Source organism: Triturus cristatus, chromosome 1_2 (assembly GCF_964204655.1).
Source record: "Triturus cristatus chromosome 1_2, aTriCri1.1, whole genome shotgun sequence".
NCBI classification, from domain to species: domain Eukaryota; kingdom Metazoa; phylum Chordata; class Amphibia; order Caudata; family Salamandridae; genus Triturus; species Triturus cristatus.
Genome location: NC_140580.1, coordinates 355,178,187 through 355,197,996, shown reverse-complemented (window position 1 = coordinate 355,197,996; position 19,810 = coordinate 355,178,187). Strand labels below are relative to the sequence as shown.

Below are 19,810 nucleotides of genomic sequence, written 5' to 3'. Positions count from 1 at the left end.
GGACTCATACTTTGATGATTTTAAATTGAATTTCTTGTTTTTATCAGAAGACTTTTCTCTGATTCTACTGACAGTAACTTCAGTTTTATCATCCAGTTTTGACTCTTTTTTTAAAGCTTTGGCACTTCTGCTGGATAGTTCAGCCTTTCTCGCTAAAGCTAAAATGTCCTTTAATTCTGCATCCCCATTAATCCATAAACATTCTTGGATTGAAGGATCCTTGGTGTGCATGACGACTTGATCTCTTATGAATTGATCTTGTAAGTGATCAAATTTGCAGTCATCTGCAATAATTCTAAGGTCAGAAACGTAGTCATCGATGGACTCGTTAGTGTCAAGAATTCCTGTCATACAAGGGAAACACGCCCTTATGTAAACAGGAGAGCTGGTACATAACTCAAGGGAAACACGCCCTTATGTAAACAGGAGAGCTGTTACATAACTCAAGGGAAACACGCCCTTATGTAAACAGGAGAGCTGTTACATAACTCAAGGAAAACACGCCCTATAAAGGGAGGAACCGGGAGGTACAAGGCTGTCGGATATTGTGTTCACACCGACGTACCTGCTTCGTGAAGAGCAGTGTTCCGGAGTGGTGCTCCAGTAAGGCAAGAACGGAGGTAGGTCGAGTCGTTACTCCCTGGGCCGTGTCTTGCCCCATCGTCACCTGTGAAGGACCCGGAAGCTCTACCGGTCAACCATTGAGCTTCGCTTTTTGACTCGGCTGAGTCCAAGCGCAGTGGCGCTTTTGCTGGTTGGAGTCGTAACTCCCAGCCCGACCAGAGACACAGGGACTGCCAGCTGTAACGCACACCAGGAGGTGTTTGCCGCGTTACAGACTCGGAAGTCCACAGGATCGATCGATCGAGCGGCTGCTCTCGGTTCAGTCTTCTTGCTTGTGATTGGGGTATCGGTGACGCATCACCAGGAGGTGACTCCGCGTCCCGGTGCAGTCTGAGGAAGAGGTTGAGCGGCTGCTCCCTTCAGGTAGAGACCCCGGCTGGGTGTTTCCCTGACTCCTCGATTCTCCCCAACACTCTTCGTGCCCCTCACAGCCTACCGATTGGCATTGTCGGCCATTTCATTTCTGCCCTCTGTTGGCATACGCCGGGACCGGCGTATATGCAGAGGACGGTTAGGACCATCCGTGCTGTGGGCTGGTAACGTACTTAGCCTGGAGGATTCCAGTGACTATAACTTTTGTTTATTCTTTGTATTATATTTGCCTTCATTAAAACAACTAACCCTTCACTAGTGGTTGCGTCCTCATTGTCGTGTCTGTTAAACGATCCTGAGACGTTCAGGGCGTTACAGTTAGATTCTTGTTTTCTATGAAAGAATTTGAATCTACTAATACCAATACAGACTTTGGGAGCGAAATGATTGTCAAAATCTTTGAGAATGGCTAGAAATTCATTAGTATCTCCACTTACTGCTCCCTTTTGCATACTGTCGTATGCTTTTATTCCACCTGGACCCACAGAATTTAGAAAAATAGATTTTTTCCTGTCAGCTGACATCATGTTATCCTCATCAATAGTTTTAATGAAATTCAGAAAGTATATTTTCCAATCTAACCATTTCCTACATGGTTCAATTCCAGCAGGCCAAAAAGGTTGAGGAGGCTGAATGGTGTAAGTTTGGGAAGCCATGTTAAAATGACTCTGTTGTTATAAGTATTGTTAAATAAGAAAGAAAATAAGTATCATACCTAGTACCAGTCGCTTTGCAGAATGAATTTGCCCAACGTGTGAAAGGAAAAACTGTTGTTGCTTAAAATATGATTGTTAACGAGGAAACGCGCTGCTGAGCAAATTTCTCTTAAGAACACCAATGAACACGAAGGTGCCTCTTACTCGAGCTTGCTAAAATGATTTCAGTGACTTTCACAGCATATGAAATAATCCTCGTTAAACATGAAGATGCCCCTCACTCGTGCGTGCCAAAATGATTGCAGTGTGTGGGAGGATCTCTTTTAAGCAGCTCAGGTTATTTGAAGAAAAACAGGCACCCTTTAGAACCTCAGCGGAATACTTGCAGGCAACCCTGGAGGCTCCGCCCACTCGACGCGGAGAATGCGTCTGAATTTATGAAGCCGATGAATCTGCACCTCACGAAACGAGGATCGGCAAAAATCAGGGCGAAGGAAGGCAGAGGAAGACTCTGTTGCGCTCCACAAGGATTTGGGTCGGCGATCTAAGCCAAGTGAGTTACATCAGGTTCGCCGATTACTTTGAAATAGAGAAAACCTGCAGCTTTCCGAAAATGAAGAAGATTGTGGGTACGTGAAGTCGGTGTCGTTCAAACTCGTCGCCAAATTTGTTAAGAAGTGGGGTCCACAAGCGTAGTTCAATCCAATACGTTTATTCTTGTAAAGACACCGACAGAGCGACCACCATCAGTTCTTCTCCCTGGCCAACCGTAAACAAGAATCCCGGTTACCAGGACAAAGAACTGACCGATGGAACGTGCAATTCTGAAAGTAAACAGAGTGAACATTTCTCGTACTATGCGCGAGGTCCAGAGTAATACATTACCATTTAAAGAAACACAACAATCATATATAGGGAATAGAGCCGGATTGGGAAATCAGGAAAGGCAAGCCATCACATGCTCATGTTCATGTGAAAGGTCGGGTCATACAAGGGTGCAGCCACCTCTCTGTCATCACCACCTCCCGCCCTACCAGCAGCTTGTAACAAGTGTGCCTAGTATGTAACTCGCAGAGCAAGCACCATCCATACTAGCCTTTGCAATGCTAGCCTGATATGCAGCCGATTCTCCCCAATGATACACACTGACCTCTCAGCCCTCCAGAACACAAAGTGAATGTATTTCATTGTCCATGTTAATTAGTTCAGTATGGGGCTCAAATTGAAAGCATGAAGTCTTATATGCACCCATGACATACCCTTAACATTTCAGATTTGAGAAACGCACCTAGGGACTTCATTGGCTTAACATCAGGTTATGAGCTCCAGGGGCCACCTCAGATCAAAACACTGGGTCAGGGAACAATGGGGTGGGGGGGGGGTTGTTACGCACAAGATTTCATCCTTGCAAGTATAAAAGACGCGTATGAGGAGTGCATTGTTTGGTAATACAAAAAATTTGATGGTCTTGATTTTCGAGGTGTCTTTGGCAGCATTTTTTATGTTCCTCATTTCAGAGGATTCGGTCTTGGTTAATTCTAATTAATAATATAAGTACTCCAGGCAGGAGTGGGAACAGGTACTCACTAGTGTGTTAGCATTTGTGAGGATGTCACATGTTTCAGTGTACTACAGGGAGCCAAAAGCATAGCGAAATCTACTTCTCTTAAAGAGTCACATAGCCCTCGACCACAAGCATTGAGGGGCTTTAAACTTGAATTTCTGAAGTTAGTGCTTCAGTGCCTCCATCCCAGGGATTTTCCTGCTATTCTTGAATTTCGCCAATCAGGGTTGGCCTTTATGTATGAAGATTCTGTGCCTAAATTCTTAAAATGTACCAGTTCTGCAACCCCTGGTACAATGTAATGGTGGTAGCTTCTAGCGGGCTTTGATGCTCTCCTGGAGGGCTCTTATGGTTTTGAGGAGGATTGGAGTGGGCTTTTGGCAGGCTTAAGTATATTGTATTTTGTGAAAGTCTAATGAGTTGGGGAATGTCCCATATGTCGTTTTTGAGACTTTGCTTACCCATGAACTCTGTTCATTTAAATCGTAAGTCCCGTCAGTGCTAGAGGGTCTCTGGCTGATCTTCCAGTTGAGTAAATTTCATCTTTACCTGGGTATGTTCTCAATCAAATTTACAATAAGGAGAAATCTAATTGACCGGCCATATAACACACAAAGAGGAGAGAAAAAGTGCACTGCTAGGCTCACGCCTGCTCTCACACTAGAATCACAACACAAAAAAAATGGCATTCCACCATGTTTTCCCTTATAATCAGTTATTTTCAAGCACACACGCACAAATGTTTTTCTTGCTACCTACTACTACAAAAACTCCAGAAAAAAGGGGCAATTCCAATAATTGTACGAGGTAGGCTTGCTCAAGTAATGTAATTTACCACCTCGTCCGACACTGGTAAGGGCTACTATCAGGGCAGACTCAAAATCAAGAGGGCGCTGGCCAGAGGGAGTTCTAAGAAATTAATTTTTTCTTAATAAACACTTGGATCCAGTTTCTAAATTAAAAAAGCCTTCGGATAAACCACAAAGTGGTATTCAAGGCTTGTTTTAAAAACACCAACAGGAATTATCAGGGAACATATACTGTTATTTTGACCTATATGTGTCACTGAATTGGTAAATTTCTCATGCCAACATGTTTCTACCTATAGTCTTTAGCCAAACGGTCTCCGGCATTCTTCAGGGCAAAATCTGTGTATCCCTACCCTACTGTAGCATTAGTGCAGAGTACCATAGAAAATATGTAGAGAAGACCTACCTCTTTAAAATCTCCAGGTCTGTTAACCTTGTTTTTAAATGCTTGTTGCCACATGGTCAGTTCAGGGTGGGCACCTGGTATTGTCACACTTTCATCAAGATATCGCGCGCACACTGGTCGTACCGTGCCCCATGGAACTGCTGACTGGTACGTACCGTGGCAGAGATAATCAGTTTCAAGGCCAGTACTCCATGGCTCGGGAGTGTGTTAGCTCAATAAGTGCTTTTATTTCCCATGTTGAGGAATAAAATTAGCTGTTAAGATTTCTGACTTGACTGTCCTGCTAATGACACGATGAGGATCCTCTGAACCATTGCTCTCCGTATGGTCCGGCATGCATATTAGGCCGCTGGACATTTCTAACAGTGCCAATTATGGGGTGCACGACTGTTGGGAGTACCAGTGTAATGTGATTGGAGAACCAGTAGATCCTAAGATCGATTCACAATATTTGAAAGAGCAGGCTGTGATACAGCCCTGCAAAAGCACCATCCCAGACAATGAGAGATATCACCTGTCTAGCTATGTCTCATGGGCATGAACATTTGGCATACCTGTGTGCATCAGAGAACTCTGTGCAGAGATCAGCGCACACTTGAGCTGCTTAGCACAATCTGTTTTGAGTGTTCTAAGCACAAGGTGATTTTGTGAACCTGCTGAAGCCGTGTGGTCTTTTGGAACTGTCTCTACCAGCACTCTTTGGAAGATGCAACACAGAACATTTCACTAGGCTAGTTTATTTGGCTACGGGCAATAACATGTTGCAATGAAAGATACAGGTTAACAGTAGTCTAGGCAACCGCCTAAGTAGAATGACGATGGTTCATAGAGGTCCTCCTCCCAAAAAAACTGGGATTTCTGTACTTCTTCATTGGTGAGAACATTCAGTTTAGACCCTATTAGGCGTTTTCCACTGTATTTTACTAGTTGTTTCCGAGGGTTATGGTGCTGGAAGACTGGATTTGGAACTAATCAACATAGTCAAATTAGGGAAACTTGATTAATTTACACTTGTCTTGACCATGTGCTTACTCTCCCAGTGCCTTTGCTTTCAGTCCCTAACGAGCCGGTAGTGGCAACTGGTGAGTAGGAAAAGTTTTTAAATTACATTTGAGGAGGAAAGATTGACCCCTGAGAAGAAGGCCGTTCTGTTGCATTCTGTCAGGCCAGTGGAATCTATCTAGAGCAAAGATAAAACCGTTTCAAATGAAGATGCTGATAAAGAGGGAAATAAATCCTTATAATGCACCTTTAACAAATGTTGAGTTCCTGAATAAACTGTGTGGCTATGGATGTGCATGTTTTCCAAAAGAAATAATAAAAGCAGTTAACCATCATTTATCATGTCTGAAAAATAAAAACTCAGGGAAATGTTGTGATCCTCAAGAGTTTGCTCCTGAACAGATTATAATTATGACTCCTAGTTGGTGCCTAATGTATTCTAATGTTGTCATATCTGATGAGCCCAGTTGTAGATCTGAAGGTGCATGGGGCCACCAGGAAGCATTGAGGAGTCGTTGTTAGTGAATGGTTTTATAGACCAGTCTGACGCCTGGACATATATTCTTAATGTGAGTAATCTGAGGGAAATTATGCATCCGCTAGAAGACTTGTTACAGAAAATAGAAAATTTTCATCAGCAATGATTGATAGGATATCAACGGAAATAAGAGTACACATATAACATAATTTAGATTTCTTCCGTAAATAAATTTTAATTGCTGACTTCCTATATGGGTTGCTAGTGAAGATATAGGGGTGTGAAGATGAGTGGGATAATTCTAGGGACACTAGAGGAAGCAGATTCTTTTTCAAAATTTCTTGATTTGGGAGATGTGGAAACACTCCACTCTGAGGCTGTCCACAATTTTATGAAAAGGTGCTTATTCGGTCTCAGTAACAATGGAGTACAATTCGGGTCAGAAAAAAAATGTTTGTTTAATACAGCATGAGAATAGAGCATACACAGATTTTCAAGTATCATCTAAAGAGGAATTGGGTAAGTGGGAAGGTTTATTGCAGTGGTTAAAGGTATAGTGCACTTTCCATAATGGGACAGGCACAGTAGAAATGACTTGGGGGCGGGGGGGGGGGGGGGGGGATGTGCAAACAAATCATACAGAACTACAGCCAACAAGACTGCTGTATGTTGCCGATCTGGGTTAATGGGGTGAAGGATAACAAACATATAGATGACTCCTGTTGGTGCCACAATCCAAGGTACCAAGAAAAGGTCACATGTGAAAGCAGTTCAAAGTTGCTAAAGATGCAGTAACAGAAAGAGTAGTATAACAAACTGAAAAAAGGTGTATACATCACAATGTTGCTACGGTGGCAAAGGGTGAGACTCTTTTGTGAACCCAAGTAATTCAAGGAGGTTTTGTGACATTCGTTCTTGAATTTTGCTCACTTATATTGTTGGCCTTCAGAAATCTACTAGCCCCCTCGCCATGGCAGAACTCATTTTAGGGCCTACTGGCCCTTCCGGTAAGCTGACAAAGAACAGGTGTTCTGTTCACTCAAAAAGTGAATGAGCAATAAAGATGTATTTAAATCTTGTTTTTATCTTGTTACGTTTGCTCTGCCTTTTCGAGACAGAGGTCAGATGCCAGCTTTTGTCTTCTTACAACTTGCTGCTTATTGCATCATGAGGTTGGTGTTTACTTTTCTTTCTCGGACCTCCAAGTTAGACGATTTTTTAAAGTGAACTGTCTGACATTTGTGCTGTACAAGTGTAAAGTGAAAGGTTGTAGGATGTCTTTTTTTTTCTAACACAACATTTAAATCGCTTGTAAATGAACTGTACTAACATTTTCAAATGTATTTCAGTCGTTATGAAACCACATTTTTTGAACTGTGTGATGTTTTTTCAGAAACCCAATTTCTACAGATTATCTATACGCTATATATTTCATCAGTAGAACTGCACATTAGTTGGAAACGTTGTGGTCATCTAAATGGAAAGTTGGCTGTTTGTAATTGACAATGCGCTAACACATCATACTTTAGTAATATATTTATTACACGTGTTTTTAAACATGAAATGAGAAATGTTATTTTGTTCATACCCTGACGACAATGCTATTAGTGACCTAATTAGCAAGTCAAAGATCATGTGTACCATATATGTGAACTGGATTCTTATTCTACATTTAGCAAAAGATTAGCCTATTCAATCAAAAAGAAGGCTTTTTTGTACATCAGAAATGCTGAATTTGCATATTTGAAGGTGCTCCCATAGAACACACCATAAACATAAATAACATTACAGTTAAAGTTGAGTAGATTATTCAGGTCACAAGATCTTCAGCTCTGGTAACATTTTTATGATTTACGAGGCCTCATTGTTGTGTGAAGATATTCTCTACTGAAGGGAAGGAAGAAGGGGTAAAATGTGAACTAGGAGATAATGTTTTTTAACTGTTGGAGATGACATGGTTGTCCAAGTTTTAGAGTGGGAGAGGAGGTAGACATGGATTGGAAGATGTAAGTGTAAGCTTTGATGATGATCAACTGCATAACTATGATGGCAACAACTCTGCTTGTGAGGGTGATGAAAGCATTCTTCCTTGGATGAGGATGTTGACAAAAGTGGGGATAGAAGGACAAGTGGAGCGTTGGTAAAAGAAAGTGTTGTTAAAAGGAAATAGTCAGGAAAATGGCACACAATTGGATTAGAAGTTAGAACGTGTTATAATGCAAGACTTCTGGATGCAGCTACCCATGACCACAGAAGTATGTAGTTGGTGGAAGCCCCTGTGATCTTGGGGATAACTTACATTTTTGGAAGTGTATAGCAACCATGTTGTTATGTATTTTTTAGACTGGAGCAATAGTAAGATTTTGGTTTTTGAGTCTTTTTTAAAGACTGGAGTTCTACGTAGAGTCTCTCCTATAAGACAGAGTAGAAATGTTCTATTTGGAATGACTGGTGTGTTCCCTTTCTATGACACTTAACTTTGACAGTTGAACTGTTGGTTCTGTCAAAGAAGGCTAATCTCCTAATAGGAAACTTTTCATCCATACTTGCATGTAATAGTTTTAATGTGAGAAGATCCTGGGGCCCAAGGTGGTCCCTATGATGACAAGGAATTGTCCTGGTAGACTGCACTGGGTCTGCCTCTACATTGGGCGGTGTTTATCCCTGGTGAAATTCTGGTCTGTGGTAAAGTTCTAGCAAAATGTGACAGAATCATGGTGGGCTTTGTAGAAATGCCGGTATGTTGGAAAAGGTTCCTGCGAGGCCGGTGAATAGGTGCTGTTGGGAGGGAGTGGGAAGGAGAATTCAAGAACATGCGTTTCCTGACAAGTTGAGATAGGTTTCTGGTAAGCTAGAGCAATGGGCAGAGGTGACTTCCTGGGCGTGCTCATGGTTGGCTCTAGTCAGTGTGCTGAATCTAATTTTTATATTGCAGGTGTGGGATATATAATCACAAGATGTAAACCAGTGATCACATCTCTCAAATTTTATGAGGATGGGTTGCATAGTTCTCCAGTATTCGAATTCTAGGAGTGAGTGGCACATTCCGCCACGTTATTTTTCGATGTATTCTGGTACTTGTAGTCTTACTGTTCCCATTACGAATTCAGAACTACAAGTACCAGGATAAAGAGAAACCAGCATTGGCATAGCCAATAGGTCTCGCCTTTGGGACTTTATAAGTGTTTAGCCATGCAGAACATTTTCCTGGGTGTTGTGCAGCCAGAAATTGAAGAGCTATACAACTGCTACACACTAGTTCAAGTAGTCTGATTTAGAATTATATGCTTGCAAACGGGAGGTTGAAACAGGATGTGGGGCAAACTAGTTTCTAAAAACAGAAGAGGGTGGTAGCTGATGTTGGAGAGCATCACAAAAAGGAAGCTCTCAGATCTGGAAGGGCCTGCTGGCATAGCAGCTCGGTGCAGTGGGGTCCGCTTAAGGGATCTGGAGCAGGGATGACAGAAGGGGTAACAAAGAGCAGCAGCTGCCATACCTAGCTTGCCCTTTGCTACCACTTTACTACCAGGGTCTCATCAGCCATTAAGGAGCTCCAGCAATAGAAGAAACCAGGACACATACCCTGGATTAGGAGTGCCGTGGTTAATTGTGACACATGAAAACGTTTACTGTTGGTACGAATTGTCTGCACCCTCTGAGTTTTTACTAAATATATTAGCAGGTCAATACTGCTGATATTTACCAGGTGAAAAGATCAATTAACTAGCAGATGTTTATTTTTTGGTGTGGAAAACTGCAAAATGCTCATTATTTCCCAATGCAATAAGGAAATCTGGTATTAGGTGCTCGCTATAGTACCCATTAAATTCCCTACCCGGGGAATCAGTATTTAATGGGTGTGATAAATAGCGCCTGTTACCTAGCTAGCCAGCTCGTAACTAAGGCCTCAGACCCCAGTTTACTTTCTATAGTTTGCACTTTTTACCCTTTAACTAAACCCTCGGCAGAAAACTGTTGAGGGGCTAGGAGTGGGGCAGATCGTGATATCATCAGGATGTCAAGGGTGCCAATGGTGGGACTTGCTGGTTGCAGGTTTAGCTCTGCGTCATCTCAACTAGTCCACTAACATCATGTCGGAGGAGAGAGCAGGAAGAATCAGATATTCATCCTTATCCAGCCTTCTGACACATTCATATACCAGCACCATCTTACAGTGGGACATAGGGGAAAGAAAATAGCATAGCATAGAAGGAGACGAGAAAGGATGAGAAAGAAAAGAGGGAAATAGGAAAACAAAAGGAAGAAGAGGGAACACAAGGACAGAGGTATAAGACCAAAAAGTGAGAGAAGAAAAAAGAAATGGAGAGAAAGCAGGGGTCCAGCAGGGGCTAAGGGAGGGAGAACGATGGAAGGCAAGGAGGGGAAAAAGAAAGAGGAGACAGTGAGAGTGAAAATGACAGCATGGAAAAGAGTGAAGTAGACCGGAAGAGGGGCTAAAAGAAGATGCAAAGAAAAAAACAAAAGGAAGAAAAGTATTGACAGTGGCAAGCGTGAGACACTGGGTGAGCAGAGCAGAGGAAGATAGGGGGAGAAACATAATAGTGGATAAGGGTGGAGATCAATGATGTCGGTTTAAATGAGATGCCTGTGTAAAAGGGGTATCCAGGCAGGAAAGCGATAAGAGTGATGTTGTGATGGAGACAATAAGGTAAAGGAAGGGAGAACGGGTATAAAGGACATAAGGAAAATGAGAAAGGTGTTGATGATGGAATGAAGAGGAGAGAAGAGAGGAGAGGGCGACAGAGGTAGAAGACACGAGGGAGTGAAGCGAATTGAATATACAAAGAAAGAAGCTGGAGGAGAGAGGGGTAGGAGGAGGAGAGAGGGGGTAGATGGAAGAGGGAAATGAGTAGGTGGGTGCGAGCTGTGAGAAGACGAAGGTAGGCGAAGAGAGGATGGGCAGATCATGAAATTATTAGACAAGGAGGCAAAGCAGAGAATTAAGGGGTGAGCAGGTGACAAAGAAAGAGAGGAAGGACGAGAAAGAGAGGTTTGATGTGGAGTGATTGCGTAATGGTATAGTGCCCTTTATTGCACGGTGTCTCCTTACTGCAGTAAAGTGCAGGAGTGTGTTTACTTCTTGAGTGATCGGACGGTAAGGCATTCATTTCCACCTTTACTTGTAAGGGTACATCTTATCATCCGCCAAAAGGTTTAGGGGGCTCCTACACGCACAGGACTGACGCCAGTCCCTTTTCTCGCCACAGGTTGGCGCTACACTATGCATAGATTTAACATAGGGGAAAAAGCGTGTTGACCCACAAGTTGTGGCTTATGCTTTTAGAAAATGTTCAAGCAAGAGAACTACCACATGGAAAGAGAATGGCAAAAATACAAGGGGCATAGAATGAAATTAAATTAGGCAGAAAAGGAGAAAGTCATGCTTAAACCAAGAAATGAAATAAATTAACATTGGGAAAGGAAATTAGAAGGGGTAGTGATGTTCGTGCGGAGAAAAATCTATACGGTGTCAGCTGCGTGAGGAACAGAAAACGAATGGGGAGCGGAAAAGAGGAAGGAGAGATGAAAAAGCGGGGAAAAGAATTAGGTAAAGTGCTGTCAAAAGAATCGCAAAGAAAGACAGTAAGTAGGTGCAGGAGAGAGTAAGCCGCGTGAGGGGGGGATTAAGCAAGTAAGAGCGATGGGGGTATAATAAGGAAACCAGGAAGCCAGAGGAAAGGCAGGAGGGCAGAGCCGCGAGGGAGCGAGAACACAGTTTTCCCTTATATGGCCTAATCCTTTCTAAGAGTTCAGCGTCAAAGATCTGATCTGAGCAAAAGTAGACAAAAAACATTTTGTTGGTGCCAGCGCTGAAAAGTAGACCCTGGACAACCTTTTCACATCCAATTACTGTGCTTTCGGGAGACTGCTTAAAAACACAAGTAAAACTCTCAGTCGCAATTCAAAGAATGACCCTGCATTTGGATCGCACATTAAACAGGAACTGCCTTCTGATAGACTCCCATAACAGTGTGGCAGTGGAGGAGGCTGAGAGCTGCCCAGAAGGCGTGGGAACGATTCACCCATGTACCGATGTTATCCCCGATTGATGAAAAGTTAAAAAATAAATTTTAAAAAAAGGCGAGCAGGTTGCAGCAGTAGGGGCGTCACAGAGGGAGAGAGAGGCGGAGGAGTGCACCATGTCTGTCATGTCAAACAGAAAGGCAGGCAGCAGGCACACGCACAATGGGGATGAATGCCTGGTGAAAGCAATGAAGGGACGTCAGGGAGGGAGTGCGCGTGCAGTCTGCTCTTTTTCGAAGCACATACTCGTGCTTGTGGCGCGCTCCCTGCTCGTTCCCGCAAGGTGGATGCTGCCACAAGCACGAGTATGTGCTTCGAAAAAGAGCAGAACGACGGCTAAAGGTCCTCCTATGCAGCGCATGCGCGCTGCGTAGGCGAGACCTAAAAAACCTGTGATGATAATTTGCACAGAGAAAAGGGAAACTGCAAATTGTTCCCCAGTTATTAGTGCCAGATGGCTTTCTAGCAGATAAGGCAGAATATATTTACTCTGCATTTGACTCCTACTCGTAGACTTTGTGTACTTAGCACAAATTATCAACCCATAAACAGGCTAGCCCACTTATCACTGACATCCCTTTTTGGACCCTGAGTGCCCAAGAAAGGATGTGATTGAAAGTCCTCTCCCTGAGTAGGAGGTTGCAGAGGCCATTGTAGATATGCAGACTGGCAAAACACGCGGCCCCAAAGGCTTTCCGCTTGAATATTGTAAGATGCATCAGCTGCAAATGTACTATGAGGGTGCTTCCTCCCTATTTGACTTGGCAACAATTGTCGTCATTTCAAAAGAGTGGCAACAACATGATGGTTGCACTGTACCAACCAATTTTTCTGTTTACAACAGAGACCAAGATTTTCTCAAAAGCACTTGCTGGGAAGTTTTTTGGTTTCATCCCCTTGATGGTATTCCAATCAATGTAGCTTTATGTACAAACAGAGCACAAAGCTCTGCGTCTAGACTACAACTAGCTCACAGGCTCACAAGTTTCAAATATCTGAAACCTTCATGTTGGGTCAAACTCGGAGACATTTGATACCCTCAACTGGATGTTCCTTCTCGGGATACTGACCAGCATGGGTTGTTGACATGTTTCCTGCCATAGATCAGAAATATATATGCCAGCCCTCAGAATCAGATTCACCTTGAACTGTGCCCATCGCCTTTGATGGGAGCATGCAGTGACGAACATGAGCTTGTGTTATTGAGTAGCCAAGCTCCTAGTACTAGTTCACTAAACCAACGCAGTGTGCAGTGGGAGGTTGGCTGCCAGTTTGGGGGAGTCGTATGCAGGGCTTGGCTACAGGCCTTGCCCTGTGGCCAACCCCCTCCATGCTGCGCACTGCCAAAAGGCCATGTGCTGCGGGGTTGGTTCCCCGCTCGGGTATTGAACCCCATGGGTATTGCTTCCCATGCACAGCTAATTACCCCACATATTACATCACTCATGGCATGTTTTATAACATCATTTATAACTTCACTTTAACATTTGAAATAACATAATTAATGAGAAGGCTGCGTGTCTAGGGGCACGAATTATAGTTACTAGAGATAGCTATAACTGGTGAATTTCAGTGGGGTTTTGAGTTAACGTTAAGTTGTCACTTAAATTGTCTCCTAACTATAATGTCCATTTAACCTTTTGCTTGAGTGTGTTTATGTGTACACAAACACTCACTCTCTACGATATCCAAAATGAATGAAATGTATTCCTCTACAATGCTCTCGTAGTGTGACTCTGCACTAATGGTGTATTTTGTTATTGATGTTGTATCCCTATCATAATAAATAAATATGTATTACAAAAAAAAGAGCGGAAAGGGAAAATTCCGAGGTTTGTGGGTACTGTATCAATACCTCAACCTTTAGATGCAGGGGCCGTTAAACAACGTAAAGCCTTTTGGGAATTGTAGTCTTACTTCACATCATTTATCCACTTGGATTTAATTGCTAATTCTCAACGATGTGTACTTGGATGGTTTATGGGGAGAAAATTATGTCCCCAGTGGTATGAAGTCATTTCGTACCCGTAGCCTAAACCTCCCACAGTGCCCTTAGTTCCAGGACACTGCTTACGTGGAAGGGCTCTCTCCTTGTTAAGGCAAAAGCAAGACTGGCCAGAAATACTTTACAAGTCGTCCAAGTCCTATGCGTCCTTTTCCCAGTTTATGCAGACTGTGCATTGTTTGCCCACTCACCCAACCCACTCCTGTAAACTCGAGTACTCATGCGTCTGGAGTCTGCAAACCTCAGCCAAAACGCATTCGTAGCCATTGTACACAGTGAGGTGTAAAGTGTTTGTGTAGAACACAGACTGGCACTGTGTGCTGAGGTGCATGTTTGTAAAGAGAAAGTGAAAGCCCAAAGCCACCTACAGATAAACCTTATTTCTAAAGGCACAACACCAGCAGTTCTAACAGGATGGTAGTGGTTTATTAGAGTGTACTTTTCAGAAAGTGTACTGGCAGTGGACAGTGTTGCTGCTTCTCAGCATCCTACTTTGTTTCTCAAGCGGCCACACTGGCTCTTCTGTACGGGGCGTTTTACGTTTACTGTGACGGGGCCAGAAGTTTTCAGCACGTCTCTTGTTCTTTTACTGTCCCTCAGTTGACACTTTCTAAAAAGGAAGCAAGCACTTTAAAACTGGGTTCAGAAAAGAGAAGGGATCCCATTTCTCCTGCCTTCTCCGCCATTCCCTCCTAACTAATCACCGCAGATGACTAAATGCAATCGTCTCCGGAGGGTGGGCGAACACGCAGACATAACACGTCGTCTGCTGTCAGCCCGGAAACACAGGCTATAAACGGTACGGCAGAGACTCAGGAAGGAATGTTGCAGTCTGCCGATAAAGGGCTTGAGTTCAGCGAGTATTACGACCAAATGTCATCTTATTTTCTATCTCTTCTTGCTCCAGTTTGCTCCTTGTAAACTTAGCTTCCAAACCAACGGTGGATGCTCGCTTGCCAGGTGCCTCTGAAAGAGTTAAGGCTCCACAGCGGCCTTCGTGGGCCTAGCTGAGGAGCTGGACAGGGCGCCTGTTTACAGCAGGCTTTCCAAGCTGAGGTCACCGCAGGCGGCAGACACGTGTCCCGAGGAGGCGGAGAGGTGTATTAATAGCGCGTCCTTGTGCTTCTGCGTGGTATGTGTGAATATCTGTTCACCAAAAGACTTCTCTGTTCTCTTTTCAGATGGTCTGCTGCTTCCGGAGCTGAGGGAGGCTGCTAGCACAGCATGGAGAGACCCACGGCTACTGCCACCATGCCTACTACACTGCTGCCTGCCAGCACTACCACAGCCCTGCCATTCTACGACAACGCACATGCATTGCACCTACTCCGAGGCATCAATGAACTGCGGGCAGAGCAAAAGTTCTTCGACATGACTATCGCTGTGGATGGCCAGGACTTCCCATGCCACCGCACCGTGCTCGCTGCTGCCAGCAACTACTTCCGTGCCATGTTTGCTGGGTGCCTGCGGGAGAGCCAAGCTGAGCGGGTGGAGCTGCACGATGTGTCAGCTGGCACGTTGGGTCTGCTGGTGGACTTCTGCTACACTGGCCGCGTGACCGTCACGCAGGAGAACGTTGAGCTGCTGCTGCAGGCAGCGGACCTGTTCCAGTTCCCTTCAGTGAAGGAGGCTTGCTGCGCTTACCTGGAGCAGCAGTTAGATGTGGCCAACTGCTTGGAGATCCAGGACTTTGCGGAGGCCTACGCGTGCCGTGGCCTGGCCGACAGCACCAAGCGATTTATCCTAGCCCACATTGTGGAGCTGGCACAGGTGAAAGAGTTCGAGCGGCTGCCGAAGAAGCGGATTCTGGAGTACGTGCGGGACGACCGTCTGTATGTGGACAAGGAAGAGACGGCCTATCAGATAGCACTGCGCTGGGTCAAGGCTGATCCCAAGCGGCGCCAACACTTCTGGCCTGAGCTATTTGAGCACATACGATTGCCCTTCATCCGCCGTTTCTACTTGCTGGCACACGTGGAGAGCGACCCGATTGTCTACTACTGCCCGCCTTGTCTCAAACTTATTGCTGAGGCCCGTGCTTTCCAATCATGCGAGTATGACCGCCACGACTACCCATGCGAGCGTATGCGGCCGCGTCCCTCAACCGGCCTGGCTGAAATTCTGGTGGTGATTGGGGGCTGCGACCAGGATTGTGACGAGCTTGTCACTGTGGACTGCTTCAACACGCACACTGGCCAGTGGCGTTACCTGGCTGAGTTTCCTGACCACCTCGGAGGCGGCTACAGTATTGCAGCTTTGGGCAACGACATCTATGTGACTGGTATGTATGTGCCCCCTTAAGGCACGAGTTTATGCATGCACATGTGTCTATATTCCTGTCAAGTGTCTGTCACCATGTACCCTGTTATGATTTATTCCTGACAGCCATTCAGTAATTCACTAGACCGTCACTTGCCTCTTTTTAAATCCTTTTCATAATATGTTTTATGGACACTCCACCTGTCCATAGCACCTAAAACGCACACCCTGCCCGCACTTGAAAAAATTACTTACCTAGTTACTCATACAGGCTTTGACCGCTTAAGTTTTTTTCAACCTGAACTGTTGTTCTTCGTTAATCCAGGCAAGTCTTTTTTGATGCTCATTCTGCCTACTCTTACTTGTCTCAATACTTAGTCCTCTGTCACCCCTCCACGACTCATCCTGTCGAGTAAAGCAAAACCAAAGGGGATGATGTACGGAGTGTTGAACAATGCAAGCACTCACCCCCAGTCAACTGATCTGGGTTTAATCCATCATCATTCTTTAGCTCACTCTGCCACCCCAGTTCAGACATGGCCATATGTAAATCAGTCTGACCCTTGCCTCATGGGAACAGTCATCCCCATTGGTTTTGTTTTGTTCGCCCTAAGTTGGCAGGGAATGCCCAGATGTGGGTCCCTTGCTCACTTTGCCACTGGATTCAAGCTAGCCTGGCTGATGACGGCTGATTAGCCAGAAACCGGTCCCAGGATGCTTGTTTCCGGTCCAGGGAAGACATGGCTTGGCAGTTCGGGCTGGACTGTTCCCATGAGGCACAGGGTCAGACTGATTTGCATATGTCCATGTCTGAACTTGGGTGGCAGAGTGAGCTAAAGAATGATGATGGATTAAACCCAGATCAGTTGACTGGGGTGAGTGCTTGCATTGTTCAACACTCCGTCCATCATCCCCTTTGGTTTTGCTTCATCCTGTCGAGTAAGCTCTTTTGAACACTTCATCCATAACTTGTTTTAATAAAAAATTACCCTGTTCGTCCCATGGCATTTGATATGACACTTGTTATCATTTTGACTTTGTCTCTCTGTTGTTACTTGTTCTGACAGTCGGTGCCTATTAACCTTTGATACTCACCCTCTTCTCCGTTACTCCGTTTAATGCACACCATGTCACATTACACTTAATTGGATTAATTCCCCACCCCCTTGTGATACTAAACCTACCCTTGTCACTCCTTTGAACTTGTACTTCTTTAGATGTTAATTATTTACACTGTAAGAGTTTCTGACTCCCGCAGTCCAGTGATACTCCTTTTGAGACTCACATTTTCCCTCATAACCCTTGTCAAGCCATAGGGCCCATGATACATTGCTTTTTTTTAATACATTGACTCTGCTCCTGACCCCCTAGTTCCTGGCAATCACATTGTTCCCTATTACACATTTAGTTACTCTTTACCTGTTTCTTCTTTTGGCACCTGCCCAGACTTCTGTTACTCATATGGCGCTATCCATGGCCTCAGTTGTATTTTTTGATGTCCTTTTCCATAACTTCTTTTGATATTGTCTGTCTGTGTTGCACCTTTGGTACGTATTGTGCAATGCTGCTCTTAATAATTCACACTCTCTGTGGTTACTTCTTATGTTCCTAGCCGTGTCCTCTTACTCATTATGACCTGTATCCTGAACTTTCTGTACATACCCACATTGTCTCTGTTTCTTCTTTTCATATTCTTTTAGTCCTCTGCCACTCTTTTCAGTATCCATTTTACTAAGTTACTCGTCAAGTGACATTCATCGTGACATTCACACCACCACTCCCTTTGGTACTGACCATGTCCACTCATGCTTTGTGCCCCCTTACCTCGTCTGACACCCACCCTGTCTCTTGCTACTTCTTTTACAGCTCGCACTTACTCCTGTTAATCTTGTCAAGTCTGAAACCCTGCTGTATTTTTAATGTTAACAGTGGTTCTAATTTCTGCCTCTCCTGGCAAGTAGCAACCATCCTTAGCTATATTACCCCTTAAGATACCCTTCTTTCATTGTTCCTATGCAACTGACGCTTTCCTTTGTCACTTTTATGACACCATCTCTGTCTCCTGTTTCTCTCTGATACTCACTTTGCTATTTTACTCTTGATGATACCCTTGTCCCATTACTTCTTTTTACACAAAATCTCCCTCAGTGCCACCTTATATACTTCAGTAAAATCTGTCGCCCTGCTTGCCTTTTATCTGGAGCCCCTTTACTACTTCTAATACTCACCCATTACAGACTACTTTAAAGGACACTTAGATGGCATCCTGCAACTAATGATACTTACCCACTCTCTTGACACCTTTTGGTTGATTACGCAGTCCTACATTCTTGCATTTGGCCCTCGTCTTGTCTCCTGTTAGTCTACAACCACAAACTGTCTGTTCCCCCTCTTTTAATTTAAAAGTTATTCACTTTAATGTTGTGCTTTGTGTTAACACATTATGTTTATGAGCCATTAACAACAAGTTTACCTCGACAAGCACCCCACCTTTCCAGAATCCTCTGCGTTAATTTGGGCACCATTTAAGATATCCTGTAGTATTTTATTGACCCACTAGCATCCTCTAGCAGTCTGGAGGGGGTTGGTGCTCAGGCTGTATTGTCCCTTCTTTGCTGCCTCTTACTCGATTAACTGGTCATGCACTGAATGGCTGAGACTGGTTGCAATGGAGTTTAACCATAACCACAGAGAACTAAGACTGTGATTTCGTGACTGAGGATGGTATTCAGTGAGGGTTGTGGGGATTCTGAGGTCTGTTATCTGTTCCTTTCTTTCCACACCATCCGCATGGCTCTGGAGGAGCGACCACAGTCATTATTTGACTGCCTTTTCGACTTTTTGTTGACTCTTGTTTGAGCTTTACTTTCCCACTGTACCTTTAGGATTGTCCCTGTGAGCGGCTCAATGGCCCTTTGGGCAGACGGGAACAGTGGACACACGCAATAGAGGCTTTTAAGGGTCTTTATTTTTCTATGGAATGACCGCTTTTGCGTTTTTCGGGTGGTTAGTCCCATAAGACTCAGATTCTCAGGCAAAAGAAACAGAGGGTTCAAAGGCGAACAAAAAGTCAGAACACAAAACAAAGGGGAGCACGGCTGGGTCTTTTGTTTTCTCCTTCCAACTGCCCTCTTTTGGCTTCTCAGACTCCTGGTCCAGCACAGTCAGGGGCGTCCCGTCTTCTCGTCACCCAGGCACTCAGAAAAAGGTAAAAACAATAGGTCTGGGTTAGTCTCAGGGCCCCTATGAGTTTTACTGAAGTGCCGCCACCACCACCGGCCGTTTGTGCAGGATAACAAAAAGGGATTACAAAAAAAAGGGGGGGGAGGGGCGGGGGGGTTCTCCGTGCAGGTTCTTCAAACGTCACCCGTGCCCTGGTTCCCCGTGCCACCCCACCACCCCCACCAGAACAAACTCGTCAGTGGTACTCGCCTTGTGCCACGACCCAGGATCTGGGTTGCGGCATCGGGATCCGGGGCGTCCTTTCCCTTCTCTGGGCCGCCGGGCGTTTCAACAGGGTACGATTTTCCAGATGTCTCAATACCTCCGTTCCTCTCTCCTCCACGTCCTTCCTCCACCTCTACTCGCTC

The 19,810-nt window shown here is 44.6% G+C and overlaps 1 protein-coding gene across 4 annotated transcripts in view; it reads left to right on the top strand.

The window, feature by feature from the left end:
* Nucleotides 1–19,810, top strand: part of KLHL21 (kelch like family member 21) — a 124,634-nt gene that overhangs the window by 41,412 nt on the left and 63,412 nt on the right. For all 4 annotated transcript variants that reach the window (XM_085604426.1, XM_085604409.1, XM_085604402.1 and 1 more), the window contains one exon: nucleotides 15,143–16,242. In XM_085604426.1, the coding sequence (XP_085460552.1) occupies nucleotides 15,186–16,242 (1,057 nt within the window). In that variant the 5' untranslated portion in view covers nucleotides 15,143–15,185. The remainder of the gene's footprint in view (nucleotides 1–15,142; nucleotides 16,243–19,810) is intronic.